At 39.6% G+C, this 9,998-nt stretch overlaps 1 protein-coding gene across 1 annotated transcript; it reads right to left on the bottom strand.

Moving 5' to 3' along the window:
• Positions 1 to 2,117: 2,117 nt before the first annotated feature.
• SLC25A29 (solute carrier family 25 member 29) lies at positions 2,118 to 9,998 on the bottom strand. The gene is made up of 4 exons (XM_054400542.1): positions 9,965 to 9,998; positions 8,230 to 8,273; positions 3,531 to 3,614; positions 2,118 to 2,948 (listed from the first exon to the last, which is right to left on the bottom strand). Exons 1-4 carry the CDS (start codon positions 9,996 to 9,998, stop codon positions 2,205 to 2,207), a joined length of 906 nt encoding a protein of 301 aa, XP_054256517.1. The 3' UTR covers positions 2,118 to 2,204.

A 9,998-nucleotide genomic window follows, 5' to 3' on the forward strand; every position in this document is an offset into this window, starting at 1 on the left:
TGAAATAACCTCTACCAGCAATGAGAGGCCTTCTTCATATGTCATAACACGCATCACCCGGCTTCTCCTGCCTGTCTTTTTATTTGGAGAGCTGATGCTCTGTAGGTTAGTTGAGTTGTCTGAAAACACAGAGCTACAACCTATGAAGATTTTTGCTCAACTTGTGCATCTTGGAGCCAAGCATTCTTCCAGTTCAGACAGGAGCAATACTGTCAGCAGACCTGGTACTTGATTCTGATGTGACTCTGCAGGGACTGTCTTCTGTAGTTCTGCAACCTTGGTGCTGACCAGGACTACTTAAACCAAATAAATGCAGGACATAAAGGATCCTAGCATACTGCCAGCTCTTTAGTGCTAAAAGCAGGGTTGTTCTCTAAGTAGGTGTATCTTCAGTGAGGTACTCAGTGAAAAGATCAATTTGAAGAAGTGACCTCAGGCAACTTCCCTTCTTCACTTCAATGAACTGATATACTCTTAAGTCAGAGCAAGGCACTGCTCTTCCTGGAGGTGTGTGAAAGGCAGATAGGGAACAAGTTCCTTCAAAACCCCCACCATCTGGCAAGGTAGATTTAACAGAAGGAAGCATCTGAGCAAAGCATAAGAAACTTTCAAGAACCAAAGTTAAATTTTTTAAAAAATTTATTTTCTCAATTTTATATACAATAATTACAGATTACTGTACAAAGGTGTAAATGGTCGTTGCTGTGAGTTGTTGTGCATATGCAGCTTAGTAGACAGATTTAACATTCAATTTGAATCTCAGTGCAAGTAGGCACTAAAACATCCATCATACCTCCAAGGTATAAGAAGACATACCAGTTTTACAGGTTTCGCCAGCGTATTTTCTTACAGTGCAAAATGCTGTGAAATAAGGTTTCTTTAGAAAATTGGTATAAATTAAACACATATTGCACTTGTCCCAGCTACAAGTGTAACAAGTTCCACTTACTGAACTATTCCAATACATTTTAAAACATTCCTCTCACACCTGCGCTCCTTCCTCCTGGTTCTGTGTGCCAAGTATGTGTCGTTCTTACTCCAAATCTTAAATAACTGTTTATAGCTCTTGAACTTAATATCAGTTTATTCAAGAAACATTTATTTAAAAAAAAATTAAAATTACAGCAGTTAGCGTAACAAGAAAATTCTCCAAAACCCTTTTCAGTCTTTCCAGTAGCACTATAACCCAACACATAAAAACACAGTGTATTGAACACCAACCCTTTCAGACACTCTTCTATTTAGAACCTCCAGTTCTAAATATGTATATGTTTTTACAGTACTTCAAGCTGCTAAGCTAACATTGAACCCACAAATACTTTGTGCAGTACCACACAGGTAGGACTTTGACTTCTGTACATCACTGACTGCTATGGGGTGTGTTGGGAAAAATGGCTCAAAGCTGCATTAACTTCAGAGAACAAAGTCTACTTGGTCTGAATCTAGCCAATACAATCAGTGCACTCACCTCATGAGAAACAGAGGTGAAGGCAAATAGCATTGATCTTACTAGATGTGAGTATCCCTAGATACTTACTTACAAGCCTTGAGATTTAAAGGAACAAGTGCATATGAGTGCAGATGCTAACTCTGTGCTTAAGACATTTATTCAAAGTTGAAAAGGGAACAGCTTAAGGACAAATTATTTTATTTTTTAACAAACCAGTATGAACAAGTTGCTACTAAAACCATTGACATATAAAAGTAGAGGAAAAACAAAACACATGGCTAGCTGAATGCTAGCTTAAACAGTTTGGGGTTACCTGAAAGATGCATCCAACATTTAATTCCTCTCCCTACTTCACCTCAGAGGACTTTACTTATTCCTGTAACATACAAAAAGAGCATTTCCTTTCTCAAAATGTTTCTAGATTCAACTCAACTCAGTCTTTCAGAACATGAGTGGAAGAAAAACCTGATTTCTGGTATGACAACGCTGTCCAGATGCTCTTCTGGAGCTGCAATGTTGATTGTACAGTACTTTCTATAGGCAGGCCCCCATCTTACTTGGATATACTAGATATGAAGTCCTTACTAAGGCAATATGCTGTTTATACAAGTAATGAGATGAAATCCTAATTTGACGGATTTAGGAATCCTTTATACAGATAGCACATGTTTATACCAGTTGTGCAGGTCAATGGTTTATGTTTTAAAAGACCCAATCAGCCCAGCTTTGGATCAGGAGAACAAACAGTTCAGGTTCACAAACTGGAAGGCTGCTGCATTACTGGACCTGGTTCACATTCATGAAGGTTGTCTTCTGACCTCATATACATTAGGAACACAGTAACAGTAGCAAAGGTAGCTGCATTGACAGGAAAAGCACGAAGAAGTGTGGAAGTAAGACCTCTTGTGAACACTCTCCAGCCTTCTTCATGGTAACTCTTTCTGATGCAGTCTAAAATGCCGTTATATTGTGTAACACCTCCCACTCCATCGGCCTGAAGCCTAGATTTGATCACATCCACAGGATAAGTTGAGATCCAGGAAACAATACCTGACATCCCCCCGGAAAACAGCAGTTTGGGAATAACGTAGCTGTCTTCAGCTTCACAGCCTAAATATCTGGTCATACAGTCATAGGTCAGGAAGTAAAAGCCAAAGCTTGGAGTCTCTCTTATGAGTGTAGAGACCATGCCCCTGTTGATACCCCTCAGCCCTTCCTTTCGGTAGATTTTGATCAAACAATCCAGAGAATTTTTGTAGTTCTTTGTTTTTAGTTTGTATTCACCTGTTCCTTGAAGCTGCATTCTTGTCTTTGCCAACTCCATGGGGCAGCAGATGATGCACTGGATAGCCCCTGCTGCTGACCCTGCAAGGAACTGGTTTAGAGGAGTGTCCTTTCCAAGAGCACGCAGTGTGTTTCCTTGTACACCAAACACAAGCGCATTAATGAAGGTCAGTCCCATCATTGGTGACCCAATACCTTTATAGAGTCCAAAAGCCTAATAGAAGAAGGAAGGAAAAATGCTTTTTAACAGTGGTGTTGATAACCTCCTGAGACTGGTCAGAACATGGCCTTTCTGGCTCTCCCTTGTGCCCTAACTTCCAAAAAGTGCCCAGATCGATACCATCTTGCTTTGTAATAATAATTTCATTGCTGCCTAGAACACAAACATCTAAACAATTTTAGCAATATAGTTGGACACATCCAAAAATAATCTTAGTCTGTCCAGAGAAAAGCTTTCTGGTAAGTTTTATACTTTAAGTAGTTAAAATCCTAAAGCTACCCTTTTAGTTATGGTCTTCAAGCTTTATCAGAAGAAAACTCCTCACTCATTTCTTCCCTCATTACTTGTATTACTTGGATTCTCAGATAATTAGCCATTCAAATAACTCATCTTACTTCTAAAGTTAACTTCAAAATATCAACTTCCAACTTGTGATCTTCTTCATGAAATTTCTGGCAAAATTGTGACTATCTGCACTGTGAGAGAACACCTTTGTCTTGATCTTCAATATTTGTGGAGTTTAAGAGCTTTCTCACCCTTCTGACACAAAATAGGAAAGCATTAATTTGTACTTACAGATTCTTGCTTTATGATGGACTGAAAGCAATGGAAGGTCCCACGGTAGAGAGGTTTCTCTACATTTTGAACTTGTAGTCGAACCTATAAAAATTTGTATGAGATACTGAATTGTATGTCAAGAGCAGCCTAATTGGTAAACTACTGTCATGTGTTTGTGTGTGCAGATTTGCTATAGCCACATATATGCAAGAGCTGGACACTGGACAAAATAATTTCTTAAAATATTCTTTTAGGGTTTTTTCCCTTAATTTTGGGGTTGAAAACATGAAGGGAAGATGGTTATTAATTTCTTTTGAATAATAGAATAAGAGTATGTGGAAGTACAACAGGGTACAATTATCTAGGATTTCAGACTGAAGTTTTCCAGTACTGACTACAGTAAGTACTTTCTTATGCTGCCAAGAATGCTTCTGTTCACACTAAGGTCTATCTCTACAAACCTGATATAGTTCTATAAATAATAATTTACAAGTCAAGTATTAAATTAAGGATAACTGCAAAAAGGATGGAAACTTTCAACACCACCACCCATGGTGTTTTGGCTACCAGACTTGAGACCATTCACTGAGATCTGATTTTTATCTTTTAATTTTTTTTCTGTACAGAGGGTAGCTGGGAACAGACCCTTAAGTTTTTGGTTGTTTTGTTTGGTTTTTTTTTTTGTGTGTGTTTGTTTTTTTTTCCTGCATACAGAAAGAATAAAACTCCAGTTGTCAAGTTTCAGTCTGTTGTTTTGTTTGGTGGTTTGAAACTTGCTACATGCAAACAATTTGCAAGAGTGTAGCTCTTTCAAAACTTTTGATGTTAGTAATTGGTTAACCAAAACTGACATGCTGGTTAACTGGTGATATTAGGACACAAACCAATTGCCCAGATGTTTTTTTAACATTTAATGGGAAAGTCTAATTATTTTTTTTCTTGGTAATTTGTCCTCAACATATTTCAAACAAATGAAAAAAAAGCCTCAAAGCTACCTAGGTCATGCAAAATCCTACACTGCAATAAATTCCATGAATTGGTTTCACTGGATTGGGGAAGTTAGAAATCTCTTTTTGATCTCCAGCAAGGAGCTATGATGTTCCTCAGAAAAGATGCTTATCAACCATTTAATGCTGCTGATGCAACTCCAGGGCAAAAAACTTGAAGACTCTTATTCTGAACAAAAGACAAGATTATCAGGTCTACGTGAGAGATTCCTGACTGTAAATTTTTTTATCTCTGCTTAAGTAATAATAAACACCACCACAACAATGTAAGACCCACAAGATAATGTAGGTCTAGAAAAGGATTTGAGGTTAAGTTTCTTTGAGGCAAAAAATTATTTACAGTTTCAATGCCCTTCATATTCCTACAAAACATTTTCAGTGTCTTTATAGTATATATGTTAGTGTATGCGAGCCAGACTGGGAGGCTGAGATCACGTCAGGTTTTTTAAGACGGAAAAAGGATTTAAAAAATTCTTAAGAGTTAAAAGTAGGCTTATAGTAGGATTCAAAGAAAATAAGTCCTTTGTTACTCAAAGTCACATTTGGGGGCTGACAGATTGCTAAAACTGCTCAATTAGACCTACAGGCAAAGTCATAAATCTTAATAGCTGTCAGAACTGCACAAAATGAAGGTTTTAATCCCTTTATAATTTGCTGCTATTGTTTCAAACTCTGTCCGTGAAGTCAGGGGAATTAGACATGTTATGGTGTTTGGGAGAACTGCAGCTTAGAGACCTTTTAACTTTTCTATATGCTTGTCTTTAGCAGTTTAGAATTAATCACTCTGCATATAGGATGAATTTCCAAGTGGCAAACAGCTCCAACTATTTTTGTCTAAATAATTTGTAAAACATTGACCAATTAAGTCTTGATACATGATAAAATATTTAGAGTACTGATGCTCCAGGTTTGTTTCCTTTGAGCATGTCAGTGACCACATAAGAATGCCCACATTACCAAATTGCCAGGTAAGGCAATAATTGCACATGAAACTATTTAATGGATCTTACTACCATATTCAACAAGTTCCTTAATGTGTACAACTATAGGAAGGATGAATTGTGTGCAACCTTTAACCCCCTTTTATTTGTTGCCTGATATTCTAGTTTCCTCCTTCTTTGAAACCACTGTTAGTAAGGTTTTAGGTCCAATAGTAACAGGTCCAATAGTAACACACTGTAATTTTAAAGTACTAAAGACTTGCACAAATGTACTCTGACTAAACAAAAAGAATCACACTCCCAGAACTGTCCAAATATTTAGTAATGTGCAGAATGAATGGCCTATAAGTGTTTGAGCAACAAAAATGTCCTCTAAAGATTGGTAGTGGTTAAGACCTCAATAACAGTGTGCCTGAAATCCAATTTTAGAGCCATTGTGTATGGAAGTGTATGTAGCCAGAAATGCATACCAGAAAGTTCAGAATAAAACTTCTAAAGAAAAAAAAACAAAACAAACAAACAAAAAAAGGGGCAAACAAACAAAAAGAGATATTTAAACCCCACTCCCTCCATGGCATAGCCACAGGAGAGGGGCACATCAGTTTAAATCTAAAAAGGGAAAACGCTTTGTAAGTCTTTTAGATCTTTAGCTGAACCAGTACATTTGGGAGTAAATAAAGACTGAGAGAAACAGAAGTGTTCACCTGGGCTATACTTACTAGGTAACTCTCCCGTGATGAGGCTTATCTGTCATCTACAACAAAGTAACACTTTTGCTGTTAATGAAGACAGCCCCTAGCTCAGAAAGTAAAGGCAGTTAAAAGCAAAAAAGCAATTTTATACATTACATCAACAAACCAGGGATATGGAGTTTGCCAGTTCTGAGATAAGCTCACTTGTGAGTTTTGCAGGGTGACTTCATTTACTCGATCTCTCCCTGTGTGTCCCACCATCCCCCTCCCCGCTTTGTGAAACATGATCACTGGCCAAAAAAGGAGCTTAAAAGCCACAACAGAATTAAAATTCAGGCTTATCCAAGCAGCTTTCTCATTGTTCAATTATATTAAAAACTTACAGTCTAAGATGACTATCAGCTAGCCCTTTAAACACTGCAGAACTGAAGAAAGGGTTAATTCTTATCACATATACATACACAATAAGTTATGGAGTGCCTTTTTTTATTTTAAAAGGACTGGTTATAGTGTTAGTTTTCCCCACATATGGTGATGACTGCCAGCTAATAACACGAACATTAGTATTTACAAAAAACAGATAAAAGTTTGTAATACCTTCTAATGGGCATGAAAATATAGTGTGCCTGATTGGATTTTATAAAATTGTTAAAGTCATCTGCAAACAAACTATTTTACTGTAAATCAAGATGCTTTTTCTAAACCCATCTGTTTTGCATTAATATATCTGCTGGCGATCCCCAGTTTTGTGGACACTTAAATTCTTAGTTTCATGTACTAGAAGCTATTCCACCTTAAAAATAGCAAATACCATCACCACATGCTTAACTTTTGTCTGGGCATAGAATTTCAGCAGTTTTTCTAGCTTTAGTGAAATGACCCATTACCTTAGGTTAAGCTTGTAAAACTTGGCAGTATGGGGGGGTGAGAAAAAAGACAGCTGCCCCTTTACCACTGTGAAAAAAAAGTCTGGATAATACCATTCTTGAAAATATATACTAGAAGTCAACCCAATTACTTAACGGTCGAATTTACCACACTCTGAGAAACATACATACAGTTCTTAGTATTTGAGCAGCTTGCACTTGACTGGCAAGGGCTAATACTCTCTAGTTAGGAAAATTTGTTTTGAACTAAACCTGTGCTTGAATACAGAACATGGTGATGACCTCAGTAACACTATCAGCTCTTTGCATATCTAAATTCGGCAAGATAGAGGTACTCTGAATATAGATCTAGGGAGTGGCATGTTGTCTGCTGCAGTCAAGTGATGTGGTGTATTAATTTAGCAGGGAATATTGGAATCCCTTCTTCTGTTCTTCCCAGTGCAAGACTTTGGATAAGGCTGTCAAAAAGTCATTTGTCATGCCATTCTGAAAAGTGGGCTTGAACCCCAGGAGTCCTGGCTGAAGGACCCTCCAGGAGATTCCAAATCTTATCTTTGAAGTAGTCATCCTCGGTATGCATAATACATACAGCTAAAAGATCATCAGAAAGATAAATTTTAACTTGAAGAGTTATAAAAATATATAGTAATACGAAGATGGAGGAAGAAGCCTGCAGACAAGCTTCATGCTGTGGGTTTTTATCCACTTACACCCTTTGTCTAAGGTAAAAAAAATGTAATGCTTAAGGAGTAAGTAGCAGAGTTTGAGGGGAAAACAAACCACAAATTTTCAACCTAGTAACAAAGTAGGTTTGACTTACAAATGCAGGGGGAGGCAGTTTTAGCAGTTAGTAATGAACAGCTGCAGAGAAGCAAGCTTAGAACAAAATTAAGTTAAATGTAAGGTCATATTTTCAAACACAACATTGTGACTGCACTGGTAGATTGTAGGTTAGGCCAATTTTGTTATGTTAATGTTAATGTATTTAATCATAAAAAAAAATATTTTTTTTTCACTTCTAAAAAGCTGGAGAATGCAAATCTACAAACAGCGGTTAAGGAGGCCTGCTCCAAACTTTTCAGCACAGATTTACGCTCCTAGAGTGTCTGAGGATTTTTTTTTCCTCCCCTACTTATTGGAAAACTTTACATTTCCTATCTAGAGACAAAGGTATTTCATAATCAACCCACCTTAACAGTGTCAAATGGGTGTCCTACCAGCACTCCTGCAGCACCTGAAACAAAACACAACCCATGGTTATGACTCATTTTCTTCCTGGGTCTGGGGCTACAGTAGCCCAAGCACGACCACCAGCCTGAGGTGTAAGCACACAGCATTATTGGTAAGCCTGGTAAAGAGCATCCTATTAAGTTAGAAGAGATTTACAGTTCAGTCTTTCAGGCCTATACTAGGTGACACTATGCTCCCATCAAGCTTCAGAGCCACAGGCAGGGTTGAGGTGTGTGACTACAGAACTTGTCACATCATACAGGATATTCATCAGTGATTCCCGGCCTCAGCCTAAGGCAAATCCAGGCATTATAAATTGAAAATTTTCTCTAAAGCACAATATTTCGTGTATGTGCCATTCTGAAAGCTTCTCTAGAGGAAGAAGACAATCCCTGCTTTCTGCCCACAGCCTTTCCAGATGCACCTGCAGAAGGACCATGCATTACCAAAACTCTTTGCTATATTCTAGCGTCAAAAGACTTAAAAGTTACATGCAGGTCTCTCTAGCCAATATGAACACGTGCACTCCACACTGAAAAACACCAGCACTGGCTAAAGCAAGAGATCCTCCTGCTCCCTAAAGCTGTGAACCAAAGTGGAAGTTCAATCCATTTGTGACCTTCTCACACGTGCAGAAAAGTAATGTCCCTCCCTCTGTCCCAGAGGATGTGTCAGGAATGCAAAGCCCCACTCTAGGATGGGGTAGTCCAGGCTGGTCAATGCCAGCACAGCAGCAAGATAGTCCAAGTCACAAAAATAGTGATGTGCACTGTGTTTCACATGAAAAGATCAGTGGCACAACCAACCATATGGGATCCCTGGCAAGGCAACGATCACTAGGATCAAGTCAGCAAGAAGCTAAACAAGATAAAATAAAAACGTAATCTCTTTGCCAGGTTGTCAAAGAGAAGAGCAAAGGCAAATAACTGAAAAGACGCGAGAACAAATCTCCTGAACAGCTGCTAAAAATAGCAAGCTGCAGGCCATAAGCAGATGCAGGGGGAAGCACAAGACGAGCAGGCAGATTCTCTCCTCTGCCTGATGCTGAAGCTCCTCGCTATAAATATTTCCAGGTCGGAGGGGTTCCCGCGCCTGCCGCTGCCCCTTTGCTCATCCCGAAAGAGCTCCCTCCCTACCCACCGCTGCATCCAGCCCCTCAGGGCAAACCCGGACGCTGCGGCACCGACACGGGGAGGGACAGCCCACACCACCACCCCCGCCCCACCACGGCAGGAAATCCCCGAGATCTTTCTCTGCCGCATCCGCGCTGCCACTGCCCAGCCTCAGCGGGGGAGGCTCGGAGCTGCCCGGCTCCGGCACCCACCTGCAGCAAGGCGGCCCCTTTTCATTGCCCCCCCCCCGCCCTTGCACAACGTGATCCTCCGCTGCCAACGTAGCAGCTCCGGGCCGAGCTCTCCCCTTCATCCGCCCCTCTTTATTCCTCCCCATTCTTTTTTCTAATTTTTTTTAATCCTTTCCTATTCCCTTTTCTTTTTTTCCGTCCCCTTTTAATCCCCCTTGTTTTTCCTTTTCTCCTTTCTCTTTTGCCCTTTATTTCTCCTTCGCCCGCTTTCCTTTTCCTTCCCCCCCCCCCCCCCCCCCCCCAGTCCCCTTTCCCCGCCTTTACCCCACATTTTTATTTGTCGGGATTTTTTTTTTCTTTTTCTTCCTTAAGCCCCCCACCCCGCTTCTCACCGCCGATGCATCCCGCGAGGAAATCCAGAGCCAT

The sequence above is a fragment of the Indicator indicator genome, chromosome 4, assembly GCF_027791375.1.
Source record: "Indicator indicator isolate 239-I01 chromosome 4, UM_Iind_1.1, whole genome shotgun sequence".
NCBI classification, from domain to species: domain Eukaryota; kingdom Metazoa; phylum Chordata; class Aves; order Piciformes; family Indicatoridae; genus Indicator; species Indicator indicator.

Bases quoted from the DNA above. Each gene is read 5' to 3' on its own strand.
- SLC25A29 (XM_054400542.1), bottom strand. From the start codon at position 9,998: ATGGCTCTGGATTTCCTCGCGGGATGCATCGGCG. The intron at 8,274-9,964 runs GTGAGAAGCGGG...GTTTTGTTTCAG, and splicing joins CCTCGCGGGATGCATCGGCG to GTGCTGCAGGAGTGCTGGTA. The intron at 3,615-8,229 runs GTGGGTTGATTA...AAATTTTTATAG, and splicing joins ACCCATTTGACACTGTTAAG to GTTCGACTACAAGTTCAAAA.